Source organism: Lepisosteus platostomus, chromosome 2 (genome assembly GCF_059453375.1).
Source record: "Lepisosteus platostomus isolate fLepPlt1 chromosome 2, fLepPlt1.hap1, whole genome shotgun sequence".
Lineage (NCBI taxonomy): Eukaryota > Metazoa > Chordata > Actinopteri > Semionotiformes > Lepisosteidae > Lepisosteus > Lepisosteus platostomus.
Genome location: NC_142612.1, coordinates 29,254,792 through 29,270,864, shown reverse-complemented (window position 1 = coordinate 29,270,864; position 16,073 = coordinate 29,254,792). Strand labels below are relative to the sequence as shown.

The 16,073-nt window shown below is 39.3% G+C and overlaps 1 protein-coding gene across 4 annotated transcripts in view; it reads right to left on the bottom strand.

Moving 5' to 3' along the window:
• Positions 1 to 16,073, bottom strand: part of farp1 (FERM, RhoGEF (ARHGEF) and pleckstrin domain protein 1 (chondrocyte-derived)) — a 110,323-nt gene that overhangs the window by 22,154 nt on the left and 72,096 nt on the right. For 2 of the 4 annotated variants that reach the window (XM_088604093.1, XM_088604101.1), the window contains exons 6-13: positions 15,273 to 15,370; positions 13,519 to 13,633; positions 11,262 to 11,409; positions 10,074 to 10,169; positions 9,545 to 9,711; positions 8,557 to 8,625; positions 7,763 to 7,838; positions 6,621 to 6,852 (exon numbers count right to left, since the gene is read on the bottom strand). In XM_088604093.1, coding sequence (XP_088460219.1) covers positions 6,621 to 6,852; positions 7,763 to 7,838; positions 8,557 to 8,625; positions 9,545 to 9,711; positions 10,074 to 10,169; positions 11,262 to 11,409; positions 13,519 to 13,633; positions 15,273 to 15,370 — 1,001 coding nt within the window. The remainder of the gene's footprint in view (positions 1 to 6,620; positions 6,853 to 7,762; positions 7,839 to 8,556; positions 8,626 to 9,544; positions 9,712 to 10,073; positions 10,170 to 11,261; positions 11,410 to 13,518; positions 13,634 to 15,272; positions 15,371 to 16,073) is intronic. The other 2 variants (XM_088604119.1, XM_088604111.1) reach the window with 2 other exon arrangements.

Below are 16,073 nucleotides of genomic sequence, written 5' to 3'. Positions count from 1 at the left end.
TCACTTCAGCTTCTACACGTGACCTTCAGTTCGATAAAAGGACATTGCAGAAACAAGTAGAGAATCAGTCTGATGCCAGCTATCCAGCGTTTAACTGATTATAAGCTGAAACCAACACTGCCAAAAACCCTAAATAAATCCCTATGCTAGTCTTAAGGAACTCATCTCAAAGAACTACTTGATGCATTACTCGTTTTTTATTTCATATTCACTTTTGTTTTTTTCCAGACTTGCTAGCAAACCATACACAATGTACTATTTGTGTTAGGTTCAATGAATAATAGCTTGTGAGGCTCACTATTTATATTTTATGGCCTGGAATTGAAAACATCAAGAAAATGACTACAGTATATTGCTTGATGACATACTTGCCCATAACTGCTTTCTGTCCTCTGATTGCACTATAATGGCATGAATAAAACAGCAGTTAAGCTCAAATTACACTTCTATTCTAACTCTACAACAGAGAGTTACAAACTAATGAAAGAATGCCCATGACGACAACTAGGAAACTCTCAACTGCGTTCACCATACACACACACACTACAAACACATGCATGCCCACACAGTACATGTATATATTATACCAGATTATATATATATACATGCAACTAAACAGACTAATGTTCTAGCTAGCACGTTACAACAGGATGGATGGGGTTCCCTAGTGCCTACATGATCACAAGACATCATTTGGTGTCTAAAGAAGATACCAGAGTCCTGCTTCACAAACGTCAACTTTATTGACACTAGTGCACAACCTTATACAATGTTAAAATTTGTAAAAACCTTTCAAAAAGAAATATCAAAACAGCAGTAGAAGAAACCAGTGGGTTTTTTTTTCAAAAAGGAATCCCAGCTGAAGACTACAAAATACAAAGTGTGAGAGAGAGATCGAGTGACACAAACAGCAGCACAGAAAAGCTCTGAGATTGTGCAGATACTTTCTGGGGCCCAATGCAAAGGATGGGCCTATTGCTTAAGAGCAGAAAACAGTGTCATTGTGGTTAGGTGTTACAATGAACAAAGCCCTCATAAATCACTGTTTGCCAGAAAGTCCAGTTATTTTCCGTTTCTGTGCTTGTTGTGAAGGATGTGAAGGATCAAACAGTTAAAAATACAAAGAATTAAAGACATTGTGCTTTTTACTTCAAACAGTCTTTGTGCCTAAGCTTTTCCAACACCTTGGCAGCAGAAACACAAACAGGAGGCTCATGGACAGTCTGTCTGTTTTGTTCTTGCCAATTTGTCTTGTTCAAGACCTAGATAAAGCAGCATATTCATCAGCAGGTGCCCTATTTCGTGCAAACTGCAGCTGGAATGCTGTGGTATCATGTAAAAAACATATTGCTTTAAAAGACCCATGCACCATTCTCTGCACAAAACTGTGAAAAAGAGAAGACAAATAGAAAAAGTAAACTTTGATTTTTCTTTATTAATAAACTCAAAATTACGAGAAAGAAGCTTTATAAAATATTTACCCCTCAGACCAACTGATGAATGTGCTGTTTTATGGCACACAGTAACAGCTAAGCAAGAGATTAGACAGAGGTTGGAGCCAAGAATGGCTCCGCAGAGTCACAGTCTTGTTAAAACTGTTGAAAAAGCTATGGAATAAACACCATGCGTGAGACCAGCCACCTTCCCCTGACATGCTGTACCAGGTACAGTGGACAAACCGTTACAAACCAAGAACTGTGGCATCACAGGTCCATGCTTTACACCAAAAGCGTGGAGTTAGGATTGGTGAGTACAAAGCAAACAGGCCTGGAATGTTGGCTTACATATTAGGTGCTTGCAATGACAATGCGATGCAGCAGTTCACTTTACTGATATAATAATAATGGGCATATACCAAATATCTAAGTCTACCAGAATTTACGGATAAAATATGGAAAGAATATGTAATTAAGAGCGACAAACTTGCAAGTATCACCTTTGGAAACCAACATTCACTCTTTTGCTGAATGCAACAAAGTTACTCTCTGGGTCTGCAGTGATCCCGTTACTGATGATAATCCTGTGCTTCTTAAATAATTGCTCTAAAATGCAGACGCTTATAAAGATATATCACAACTGTTTTAAGATTAACTGTGGACTTCTCTTTAATCAATTATGGAGGTTCAAATAAACAGGGGCAAGCTTATAAATATCTTGCAACCACAGACTTCCCTCCCTTCATGGGTGCTCTGATTATAAATGTGATGTTGAATCAAAGAAAAACCCTTCTTTTTAAATAAAAGAGAGAGGAATCTGTTTGTTTTTAAGAATTACTTATGTAAAAGAAACCTCTCTAAGCCTTATAATCATGCTTCTATACATGTCGTGTTGTAGGTTTTCATTTTTCTTACTATTTTTGAAGCACGGCAACCTGCACAAAGAACTTACCTCAAGCCCTGGCTCTCAGACTTTGACTTTGAACCAAAATTACAAATCACCTCAGGTTTAGAGCAAAGAAAAATGAAAATTAGAAAATTCTTCCATTGTTCTTATTGAGTATTTGCTTATCATACATCTTTAATGCTACAAGTTATGGAGGAGGGCTTGACAAGCAGGTTGTTTGGAGTTTTACTGCCCACATATCATGACAGGTGTAAGAAAGGTAAACAGTAGTAAAAGATACCTGAACCTTTAGCTGAAGACATGAGTACTCAGCCTCCCATCTATCTGAAGTAAAATAAATTAAAGAAATAAAAGCAAATGCCTGCTCCAGGAATTAGCAAAAGCACGCAGCCATGATGAACAATGAAGATAACAAGCCACGGGATGCTGCTGTGTATTTTCTTTGACACAAATGTAGCATGCGACACCAATCGAATGTATTTGTGAAACCCCATGTTCCTTCTCTCAAAATTCGTTTTCTCTTCATTTTAAATTTGCTCAGTCTGATTTCCTTCAACACCACTCTATCTATGCTCCAGTTACCAGGATCACTGCATTAAGGGAACAGAGAGTTTAACTTCCCCTCTTTGCCCCCCGCCCTCCCATCACCCAATTTACAAACGGTTAATCTTTCCAAAATAACAGAGCATCTGGACAGTGCAGGAACAAGAGGTACACCATGCTTTGAGGAGAGAAGAAGAGGACAATGAGAGACTTTACTCCCAGAAGTACATGCTGACGCAACAGTGCTTACATTGACAGAAAATTAAAAAAGCATTGTATTAGATATAAATATATTTCAATAAAATTAAAAAAAAAACTTCAAACAAATGACAATAATGAGCATGAAACCCCAGCAACCTTGACTTTATAAAAGAAAAAAAGAAGGAAAACAAAGAGCAAAAGTATTGCTTTTGGACGGCCTGTTTGTGCCCACAATGAATGCTTGAAAGACAGTTAAGCAAGTGAATCATGCTTTGCCAGGCTTGGGCATTGGTTAGTGCCATAATCAACTCAGCCCAGCGGGAAATGAAGAAGAAACAAAAAGATTTAAGACAAACAATAGATACTTAGGGAGCAGAAAACCAACTGACCTTTATAGTGTATCACTACAAGTCAAACCTACCTGTAAGTTTGGTAAAAAGGCCTTACTTGACCATACAGCTAACTCCACTGCACAATGACATCTCCATGACATTGTAATAAGACCAGATCTGCCTCATAGCAAAGCAAAGGTTTACTGAGCAAGAGCTCCAACAATTACCAAAGTGATATATTCAAAATATACCATAGAACAGCACTGTAAAATGCAACTGTAAAAGAGTTCACAAGTGTTTCTTTTCACAATAGGTTATTTAATGTTAAGAACATCTATTTTTACTGTAATGAAGTCTACAGTAGATCTGAAATATAGTCAGTGTCCTAACTCAAAAGCAACTGAAACAGGAAGTGTTAAGCTGGCACAATTCAGTTATTTGAATTATTGCTAATCACCTTTTGTGGTTTTAATTTCATTGGAAGATTAAATGTATGTTTATCCTGGCGAGCAAATTGACAGTTACAATTTTAAGCAGTTTAGCAAGTCTAGGAGGGTGTGAGTAATATAGCAGACTCCAGCTTTGGATACAAATTGACAAGCAGATCCAAATTTCCAGCAAATTAAACAGACACTTGATGAAGCTGGCTTTGAAAATGCACTACAGGAAAAACGAAGGTTTTCTTGTTGTATTTATGCAAATTAAAATGTAACAAAAGTCACGTTTTGTGTTGCAGATAGCATAATGAACATCCCCACCGGGTGTTAATTTTACTGTCAATCCAGAGATGGCTTTACTCTGACTGTTCAAATAAGTACTGGGGTAATACTGAAAACACACACTGTAAAAGTAAGATGCATAGATCCCACTGATAAGCTACATAATCAAGGTGAAAATTAAAAAAGAAAGAAAATGAAATCCTTTCAGGACGTATTAATCAAATTTATCACTCTTACACTTACAAGTACCACCAAAATATTTACCTATTGCACACGCCTATTATTTAAAAAATCGTTAGAAAAGCAGACAGCAAGTGCACAATTTAAAAAAAAAATCCTACTCTAAAAAAAACTAGAACCGCTAATTCATCCGTTTACACAATATCCACAAGTGTTAAATGTTTCTTTCAAATAGAAATAAAGGTAGATGAAGGCATATTACTGAATGCTTGGACTTGGACTCCTTCAAGCACTGCAGAAAGTGTTTCCAAATCAGACTCAACATCCCCTTTAAGACCACCACTGCTTCTTACATAAATGCCTCTAGAAGAACAGAGCCTGAAAAGAGCGTCCTGCAACTGAGCCTGCTCTTTTGGCTGGAATAAAATATACAGGTACTCAAGGCTTAGTATACACAATAAAGCCCGTCAGGTGAGGTTACAAGATGTGTATCTTGTGCTAGTCACCTTGTTTCTTGTTGCAGCACAGTGCAACAGTAGTAGAACGAGCATTTGTGAATCAAAACTACAGGTAATGTAACCCATGAGAGGAATAAGCCATTACAAAAGTAAGTTTTCATTAAAACCAGCATGTGGAGTTTAAAATCTCTTACATTTTTGGCACACCTACAGTACATACTGTATGATGCACCAAGACAACTCCACTTTCTTGAGTTTTTTTTAGAAACTGTGGCAAGAGGGGTTGGCACTTAGAGGGGCTGTTTTCAAAACTGTTCAATTCCAAAGCACAACCTTCCGCCGCGCCACTGCCTTCAGAGGAAAATACGTCATTCTGTCATTCTTAATTTCTCTTTGAGTGAGAAAGAACCACATTAATCCTCTACAGTTTCCACTTATTTCAGAACCTTCAAGGGCAGCCTTTCCTTTGAACTATAAAAGGTGTGCATTACACCCTGAATGAAAAAGCCTTTCATGTATCCTTCTTAATCTCTAAACAGATGTGCCCTCACTACTAGAGAGCAGGAAATCCCCCGCCCCCCTCCTCCATGTTGATGTTGTTTACTGTACATTCCAGCTCAGTCATTTGTGCCTTGAGGGTCACATGTATTCTGATAGAAATGGAAGGCAAAAGGCTTTCTTGCACTTGTATGTGACATCTTGTCTAAAATAAGAAGCTGTAATTATCTGAACACCAACCCAATGAGGTCAGGCGCCCCATCGTAAAACAAATAGGATAGTTTTGCATTTCTAACAGCTGAAGATTTTCCCACCATCTTCATCACTTAAGTTAAAACACCCATCCTCCTCTATCTCTTCATCTAACTGCAGGCTTCCAAAGGAATACTTGTTTCTAGGCATTGGCGATGAGCTCACAGCAATTGGATTGCCGAACATGAGAGGGTGGCTATAAGGGTTGGCCATTTCAGACTCGGAGTCGCTGGATTCCGTGCCACTACTGGTGGACCCATCGATCATTTGAACAGCCCCTACGTGGTCTACAGCACCACCACTGAACAGCCTCTGCATAGCTGGGCTCAACTTGGCCTGCCCTGGGGCAGACAAGCCATTGGCCATCATTCGCCGCTCCAAAGCAGCCATTCGCTCTGCTTTGGAGAGGTTTCCAGGCCGATAGTCATTCACAGGGGTGGAGGTGACTTGACTGAGGATGAAGGGGTCTGTGTCCGAACGATTACGAGCGTTCTGCAGTTTCTGCAGGTGAGGCCTACCCACAATCGGTGAATAGTTGCCATACCGTTGGCCTGTCTCCCTGGACTCAGGCTTAGAGCTAAAACAGTGGCCATCCTCCCTGTGATTAGCCTTGGAGCCAAGACCATTCTGCTCCAGGTAACTGTGAGAGCCAGTCCTGTTAAAACTGCTCATGTGGGGACTAGAGCTCTTGCTCCCTGGTGTGTGTGGGGCAGTCAAGGGGCTGCGGTTTGCTGAACCTCTGAAAATCTCATCTACAAGAGTGCTGTGTCTCGGCATGCGGGGTGTACTGCTGCCATAAAATAAGAAGTTGGTTGGTTCCTCATCATTGAGCTCTTCGGTGAAATTGTGTGGGGGACCGGAATAAGGAGAGGCGTCCCTGTATCTACCTTTGTTCCAATTTTCCTCCCTTTCCCGAGGGTAGAAACCGTTACTGCCACTACTTCGAATTACCGGTTCATCCTCATAATTGTCATTTGTTTGGGACTGGGACCTGGTGACGCGGCCCTTTACCACGTCATACTCGCTATCTATGTCACTGCAGTCAATATAAGGGATGGAGGAGCTGCTGCCCCTGGCAGCCCGGGATGCTGGACCTGTGCTCGGTTGCTCCACTTGCTGCTTGCCCTGCGAGAGCTGGCCTTTTCCTTTGCTGCCCCCATCCGTCAGCTCGGCCCTCCTACCCTCGTGGGGGCTCCGGCGGGATGAGGGGCTGGGGCGCTGCTGGGTTCCGCCGGCTTCGTCCGCGTGCTCCGGCGCCGGCTCCTTCACTGGCCGCAAGGATTTCATTGGGGAGTCCAGCTGGTCTGCAGCAGTGCTGCCGGGGCTCTGAGAACAGGGGACAATGAAGAGAAACGTGCCGTGACACGCGACATCAGAGCAAAACATTTAACGCTCCCTAACAAACCTAGGAGCAGAAGCAAGAGAGGGTTTATAACCTTTTGTAAACCAGTTTATCCTAGTTAATTTTCTGATGTATGTACGTATTAGATAAGTGCTTGAGCAAAAGTAAACTGTTTTCTTCACTATAAGGACTTCAGTCAATACAGCTGGCTATGTAAAAAGGTATACGTTATAAAACAAAAGAACAGCACTGACTGCTATACTCCCAAAAATTTCCAGACAATTGTTCCACCCTTCATGGGCTCCCACTCAATTTTTACAATGTATTTGATAGATACTCTTGTACATGTTCTGTCTACAGCTGCTCTATCGGATTATATCTGTTAGAGGCTGACCAGAAACACAAGGTGACAAAAATGGTGCCAGCAGCAATCCCACCTGATCGGTACTAGGATGAGAGATCTTTAAGGAAAGCCAGATTCCTGCTGTAAGTGATATTAGTAGATATTAGTAGATATTAGATATTAGTAGCACTCTTCTCTTTGGACCTAAATGTCCAAACCAGTACCTCGTATGGCTACTGGGAACACAGTACTTTTGCTGTAGGAGGTGCTATCCTTCAGAAAAGACATTAAACAAAGGCCTAGCAGCTTTCAAAGGAATAGGGATGTTAACCCCTGTGTCCTGGCTAAATTCCACTTTGGGCTTATCCAGCTTTTCACTTCTCCACCTGATCCGCTCTGTAGCATGGCTGCTGGCAAAGAAGGGCTGCACATCACTACTGGAAGAATTGGTACTTTCCTATATGCAAAACGCTCTGAGAAAAGTTCTATACAAAGACCAGCAATGATTAATTTGAAGGCATAAACATTGGTGCACTGACTGCAATACTGACTTGCTTTAGCACTTCGGACCGGCGCTCTGAAGGCTGTGGAGACAGTCCTGTGTCAGACTGAATCTTACTGTGCTTCCTGGAAGACAATGAACCAAAGTAAGGAACAACTGTGCAATCTCTGTAAAGAACACTTTAAACTGACTTAATTAACTGGCAAATGCTCCAGCTTCTCAACTTCCGCTTTCTGCCCCGATCAATAATTAGAAGTATGTCCAGCCTTCAAACTCCCTGAGCTAAACAAATTGAATCAAACAGACAAGCCTCAGTCTCAGTCTGCCCAGGAATCCTCTTCCCTTGTTGTCTATTTCAGAAGAGATTCCAGATCAGCATCAATGCATGAGGCTGATTATTAGAATCATTTCAGATTCAAATTGTAAAGATCAATTTCAAGGTACACTAGTAACTATTAAAGAGTCAGATTACCATTAGGACTAGACACACCTTCAATAAATTACTCCATCAGCCCCTGCATCACAAGATCTGTATTTGTTTCAAGTTTAATGCATAACCAAAACATTCTGAAATCAACTTATTTGGACATTTGAGTGAACCCAGTGATCTGGAATAACACTGACTTTCTGTGGATTACATGTTACGTTTGTTCATTCCTGCTGCAAAGCACAAAAGACATTGTATTTCCGAACTTGACTGTAAACACAAGGTGGTTACCCAGGATCCTTCTGTAAGGAATGACATCAAACCTTTTTTTTATCAGTAGTGGAAAAGGATCAGCAAATATAGTGGAGGACCATCTATGCTGTCACACAAGAGGCATGCAAAAAAAACTATCTCACCTTTCAAAGGGAACCTTTTTGAATTCTGAATCCCTGACATAATCAAGCACCTGCTTCTGTGTCCGACCGCTAGAAAAAGAAAAACAAAAACCTCTTGTAATATATATGACAATAATCTATGACAACTGCCCCCATACATCAAAAGCCCAATTAAGGGTGGATGAACAGTGCAGTAATAAAAAATGAATACTACCATATCCATTTCAATGGCAATCTAAATTAGTAGCCCAAGAGTTCATTATTTTTTTGTATTTTGGCCATTACGTCTTTATACTCTTTTCCTGACTTGTGAAAGGGTTCATTATAACATTCTGAAATCATATTATTTCCTAAATCTTGTAAGAAAGTTCCTTCTTTAAGGCATGTAATAGGAAAATCTTTAATTTTGCCTTCATGTAGATCTTATCTTTTCCTGTATTATGTCCAACTGGCTACATTCACTGAAACTATTAATCCCACATGCTCCAGAAATCTTTCCTTTTGCATGAAAATTTTCCACCAGAATCATGACATTTTTAAATGTTTGTTGCACACCAAAGCATTCTAACATACAGTAAACATAGTTTACATTTGTAAAAGCACAGTAACGTGCTGCCACCATTTTTTAAATCCAGAGTGGAATTATTCCTGAAATTGAAGAAGCTTACATTTCACACCCCAAAATCCATGTCGGACTCCTACAAATATATTACCGATTAATACACAGTTTTTACCAGGGATTGAAAAAGATGCAGGAGTGACGAATGTACTGGAGAGTGAAAATCAATTAAGCACTCTGTTTAGGTGCCTGCATGAAACGCATTTTAATGGCAGAGATGATCTCAGCAAAGCCTACTTCAAGGAGATAAGATAAAGATAGCCTGCTGTCTTCCAGTGAAATTTAAATGAACCACCCCCGGCACACTGACACCAAAAATAGCAACTATATAACGTGGAATAATTTGATTCTTACTTTTAATAAGAGCCCTGCTGGGAAGTGTGAGTATACCTGAATCTGAAAGAAGACCCTCTACTGAAGAGGACTGGCTTGGGTTTGGGCTTAGGTTCCTCAAAAAGTCTGAAGAAAGCGTGATACTCCACACAGATCTTCCAGAATACCTTGCAGCAGTCCCGGCTGGCCATCAGAAACTCCAGCGTGTCTTGGTAGGTGCTCTGCTGCAAATGGGTCAATCACATCCACACCTAGAGCACAACTTTTGCCACTTTTTAACCATATGAACAGCACAAACCAGGTCAAGCCATTGCATTCAATAAGTATATTTTTAACTTTCGTAGTATGGACATTTTTCTTATTCTCCAAGTTTATTTTCTAATCAATAAAAAAGGACAACGCATTAACAGTTTTCAGAAAAGCAAACAGCTCCTGCAAAAACATTCGCCATCACCATAGTAGTATTTACCACCATTTGAAAATTTGAAAAGCAGAAAAAAACTCATTCCAAAAACTTAAAAAAACAAATCCTTTAACCTCAGAAGTCCAGCTTGTTTCTCAATTTTAAGGTAAATTGCAAACTTACATTCAAGTCTGGGCGCAGCTTGATGAGAAATCGTTTCCGTTTAAAGCTCAGCTTCCGCACCTTAGACCAGTTAAAAGCATTGATCTTTGTGTGACCCTTTAAAAAGGCACAGAAAAGAAAAGCAATTTATGTTTCCAATGCAAAGATGTCAAATCCCACAGACGAACACTGAATATGGTACCTTCCTTTTCAAAGAAGGTTACAATTACATTTCATCATGTTCTCAGAAATCTTTCTACAGGAGAGTGAAAATTAATTTTTACCATTGATTATGTTATGTTTAAAATAGGCTTAAGAAGCAAAAACATCAGGAAACCAATTATATTTCTCTAAGTTAACTCACACAGGTCTGATCTGCACTGTGAAAAGGTTCATTCTAAATTTACTCTTTGCAGAGATACAGACATCATTGTAAACCATCGCTGAACAGTGCTGTGACTTCTTGAATCACGTACAGTAACAGGAAAATCCTGGGACAGGGTTGTCCTTTCGTGCACACTAAACCTTTATTCATTTGGCAGATGCATCCTTTCAAGACAAAAGTGGTACATGAAACTTCATAAACCACAAAAACATAAGCGTAGCACTAATTAAGTGCCAAGATGCTGCACAGCACTAAGCAGTTTCAGGACTGAATGACAGGAAATAGAGTCATAAAACCATACTCACTAAATGGGGTATTAGTCACACGCCTCTAGGGTTAGGTATATCCTGAAGAGATGCATTTTCAGTCTCTGACACAATACTAACCACAATACTGGGGCCCTTGGTTCAATTCCTGGGGTACTATCTGTGAGGCGTTTGCATGTTATGCTCGTGTTCACATGGCTTTCTGTGTGGTTTCCTCCAGGTACTCCAGTTTCTTCCCACAGTCCAAAGGCACACTGGTAGGTTAGTTGGCTTCTGAGAAAAATTGGCCTTGGTGTGTGTGTGTGTGTCTGCCCTGCAATGAACTGGCATCCCATCTAGGCCTTGCGCCCCATTGCTCGCTGGGATAGCCCCTATCCCCTGCAATCCTGTATTGGAGGAGGAGGTAAGAAAATGGATGGATTCCGTTCAGCACTGGAATTGGAGTCTTAATGAACTGGATCTCGGTGTTGTAGCGCAAACATAGGGCCTGATAGTAATCTCGAGATAAGCTGTACAGCACCTTTTTAAGAAGGTGGCAGCATCTGCACCCCTTATTACCTGAAACACTAAGATTCCAGTGTGGGCCACAGCCAGATTGAGTTTGGTTCCCTCTCTATCCTTGGCAGGATGGATCCGGATTCCATACATCTCCAGCCGTCGAGCAATTTCAAGGAGCTGATAGTCCGACTCTGCTGGTGTCTGCCCACTGAAAGACAACAAGCCGAACCAAACCAGCAATGAATTAGGAGCTGACCCAATACTTTGTCTTCATCTTTAAAGACTATATTATCCTTAAAGGTTTCATACCTTTAACTATTTCTTTAATTACTCCTCATGCTTCTTTACTGTCCCTAGTAAGCAAACACTGTTAGCGTATTTCACTGTGAAAAACCAGGGATAATATTACACTACGTTGTCCTCACTAGCTGAACTTTGTTAAATGGCAGGCTGTGCCTGGGTGTGTCACTGATTGAATCTCTCTCAAAAGAGCACCCATGGGACACTACAGTTTAATATTTAAAAGACATTTTTAATGCATGTTGCCACATCTGCTTCAAAACTATAAGCAAAATGTGATGTAAAACATTTTTTTAAATATTGTGCAATCTGGTCACCAATATTTATCATCTCTGCAGTTAAATATGGCAAAATGTTTCATTTCAGGGAAGTGTTAGACATGCATTTTAGACATCCATGTTACAGTAGATATCAATTTTATGAATTGTCAGGAGCTGTAGGACCCTCCCACAATGATGACAGCTTTGCAGAAGTGAAACTTTAGATTTTCTATTCTTATTGTCAGATAAACTGTTAAACTTCCTTAACTACCATGTTGGAGTTAGAAAAACACTGAAGTAATCCGGTAAATAACCACAAAGGCTCTGAAAGTTCCTGAACTTATCTGATACCACTGAAGTTCCAGAGAAGAACAAAGACTCAGATACACCAATAGTATATACCCTCTATCTGAGCTCTGGAAAATTATTTCCTGTTTCCTGGATGTGGTGCTTAATTAGAATGCCTAATGTTGATTTCACCCAAAAGACAAGTAGCAAGAATTATGTCCCAAAAGAGAGTTGGGGGTTAGAGGCTAGCAGGCACAGTAAAATTAAAAACCTCCAGTTTCAAAAACTGGATTAATATATCAGAAACTTCAGTCAATTAAAGGATGATACAGTATTGGAGCACTTCATGCTTTATTACAGTAATCGATGTACAACCTTAAGAAAGATAAATTATAGAGAATTTCTTTCATTCAAACCCCTCAGAGCTGTGGCCAAGTTGTAGGTGTTCATTGTATGCACCAGAACTTTTATCCATGTGATATAGCACCAGCAGCACCCAAACGTTCAAACATAACAGGAAATTAAATTTAAAGGTGCAGTTTTGCATTTATCTTTTTTTATTTGTAATGGTTTTTAAGAATCTTCGTCACGTGGCTGGATCTCCAAATGTTATCATTTTGAAGCCTTCGGATAGCGGCAAATTCCATAGCAGTGCAGCAAGTGCTGTTTAAAGCACACTAACTGATAAAACAGTTCTCAAAACAGTATTTCCATGTCAAAAGAGGTATTCTAGTAAATAGAAATAAAAGCAAATAAAAAAAGTTTCTTTGTAAATGAATAGGAGGAAAAACATGCAAAAGAACTGAATAAGAAAAACAATACAAAACTCTGTTACATTGTACATTATGCAGTACAAATCTGACATCTATGAAGTCAGTGAAGAGCCACAGCATGAATGTGTGTATCTAGAATGGGCCCTTGTACAAACCAAAATAGGCTCACACATTCAGTATAGCCAGCTGTTTCACAGGAGTTATCTCATATTTGGCAGTATAATTTTCACACACCAGGAACCTTAGGCTGATGCCTTTTTCCTATTGAGTACACATGAAATAATTCCTTGTTACAACAGTAGACTATTCCAGGCACCCTATGTTTCGCATCAAACAAATTCCCCTCAGGCTCAAACCACTGAGATACCACAGTGGGGAAATATCCCAGAAGGAACTCAGCTGGTAAGCAAGGCTTTTAAAGAGAATCTAAAATGAACCTTGAGGTTTCTCATAAATAATGTACAGTGAAACTAACTTGTAAACATCCATATATATCAGGTATTAAAATCGGTAGTCTTTTATTACACAACTCTGGTAATTTTTTTTCAGAAATGTCAAGAGATCAAAATTCAAAACTCATATGGCTTTCTACATATTTAAAATTCTGCAAGGAAGCTCTAAATGTTCAAATCAGATATCAAACAACAACCAAACAAACAAGACAATAAGGCACTGTTAACCAGATACTCCACGCACACATGCTTGCGGTGAAACTCATTGATCTTGTCAATCAGCACATCTTGATCAGGAATGTACTTGCTTTTCCGGAGGTGTTGCTGGTTCTGGGCTTCATCAAAATCTCCAATCTCAGCTGATCAAAGAGAAGGGAAAAAAGGAATAGAGTAAAAAAAAGTCATATAGTCATATATATATACAGTACACAAGATCACAGCTAGATAAAGCCTTCCCCTGCCTTTGGCCTGCTGTTTGCAAACTAAGGAAATGAACAAGACTCACCTCATATCAAGAACTACAGTACAAAGAAAGATGCAATACGCCATTAAAAACTCTCTGTGCGAAAAATGCAAAACTAATACACATGGAAATTTGTCTGAAATGTCAAATACTAGTATCTTTATGTATAAATGAATAAATGAATGCAGAGTAACAATTTAACAGTGATACTCTTTTCAGATGGAAAGAAAGGTAACCAACAAGAGGAAGCTATTCTGTGTTGATCTAAGAATCTCTCCCACCCCTTTAAAACACTTAATTTCAAAATACTTAAATGATAAATTGATAAAGTGAGAATATGAATTAATTGCCGTGTTGTTTCTGAGACCTGTACATTTTTGGATTATTGTATAAGCAATAAAATAAATTGAAAACTAAATCTACACAAATACAATATGTAAAATAATGTGAGCAATTCTTTATCTGAAACGTGCCAGTAAAACATTATGTAAGTGTATGGCACTCAATACATACAGTAATGTGTTTCCTCTTTTACTTAATTGGTTAACTTCATTTGAAAAAAGGATGTGTAAAGCCCTATACTTTGGTAAAATGCAGAGATGGCTCAGCAACCTTCTCTGTTAAACAGCACGAAGACTGAGGCAGTCCGCGCCTTCCTCAGAACACTCCCCCGCGATTCTACCTTCTCGCTCAATGGACAAAGAACTCACTATCTGAAGGAACTTCAGGTGAACCAAAACACACAGATTCACCAACGAATCCACTCTGTTGCATTCTCAAACAAACCGTTGCACTCTGCTACACTCTCAATCATTTGAGAGACATATGGGCTTAGCAAAAGATGAGCAACAAGAACAGCAACAAGAAAGCAGCTCTGACTACTGACGCTTTCACGAGGCAAGATTCTGTGTCAATGCCTTTTGTGATGCTTTTTCAATCACAGACAGTAAACATCCTGGGAGCTTCAAGCATTCTTATTAAAAAAGTTGGCTTAAACAGATTTTAACCAACAAGGCTATGCAGATATCTGGACTAAGCAGATGTAATATGTTTTTAACAACCTTTCAGAATTCCTGCAGGTGGCAATATGCCTGTTTTCCAGTTATACAATAGCTTGGTTTTACTCAATATTATTCTTTCTTAAAAAAACATGTTTAATCCCTTGTACTCTTCCACTTAAACACATTATTTTTAAAGTATGAAAGGAGCTGTGCAGGAATTAGATATTTGCATTCACTGTGCTAAAAGTAACACTATTCCTATACTGTATGTGTCTGATAACCTGAATTTGCATAACAAAACATCAGTTTTTAGATGCAGGATCTGTAAGTATGTATTAAGGGTTTATATGCACACTCATGTATTGTGCTCTTTACTAATGCTATTCAGCAGTAGGAAACATTTAATCTTTCACTACAACTCTCAGTAAACAAACCAAATATGTTTATGCCAAAGGATAAAAATATAATTTTACCTTGAACATGCAGTCTTGTGGTGTATTTAAGCACAGTTCAAACTCCTAGAGACTCACTTACATTGAATAATGTGAGAGACCAGGAGGGCAGCACTGCTATCGTTACAAGTGAGGCGGCCAGTGGCCAAATCCTGCTTGATCTGTAAGGCAAAGAGGTACCTGTGAAAGAAAATAAAATGTTTAAAGAGGTTCCACAGGTAAATGTATAGCAGTACATACATACTATATATATACTACAATAGATTTTCTAAAAGTTAAAGTACTCCAGCCTGACAAAGAGCTTCTCCAGTCTCTTGGTTGTGTTCTTTGCAATTAGAACGTACTGGCAACTTTCTGAACATCACTGTTTGTGTGGTTAATCCTCTATACACAGAAACATGGAAATGATTCATTAGTCAGCCTTGTTACCACCCAAATGTTCACACAACCACACCATTATCTTACCCTGTGGACATCAATTTCATTTAGAATTGTAAGGTACTGTAGCTTGACATTGGTCCCTTGCTAAAAAAAACCTCAGATAAATACACTTTTCAGGTATTCATTCTCCCTAGCACAGAAAATGTCTACCCTGTGCCAATGTTGAGGCTTTAAAAGACCCACCACGCTCGGGCTGTGACTGAATTGGGCTTCTGCTACCATCCCAACAGAGCTTCTGCGAACTGCAGTTTAAGATAGGATTTTGTCTTATAAATTTTGCCAGGAAGGTTTAAACCTTTGTGTCAGATACACCACCATGAATACATAAATTCTGGAGGGCAAAAACAGCTCAAAAGCAAAATCCCACACAAGGGGATACACTTCTCAATAAATCTGTAGTACAATATCTGCCACCAGTATCTGCCACTGTTTAAATAAACTG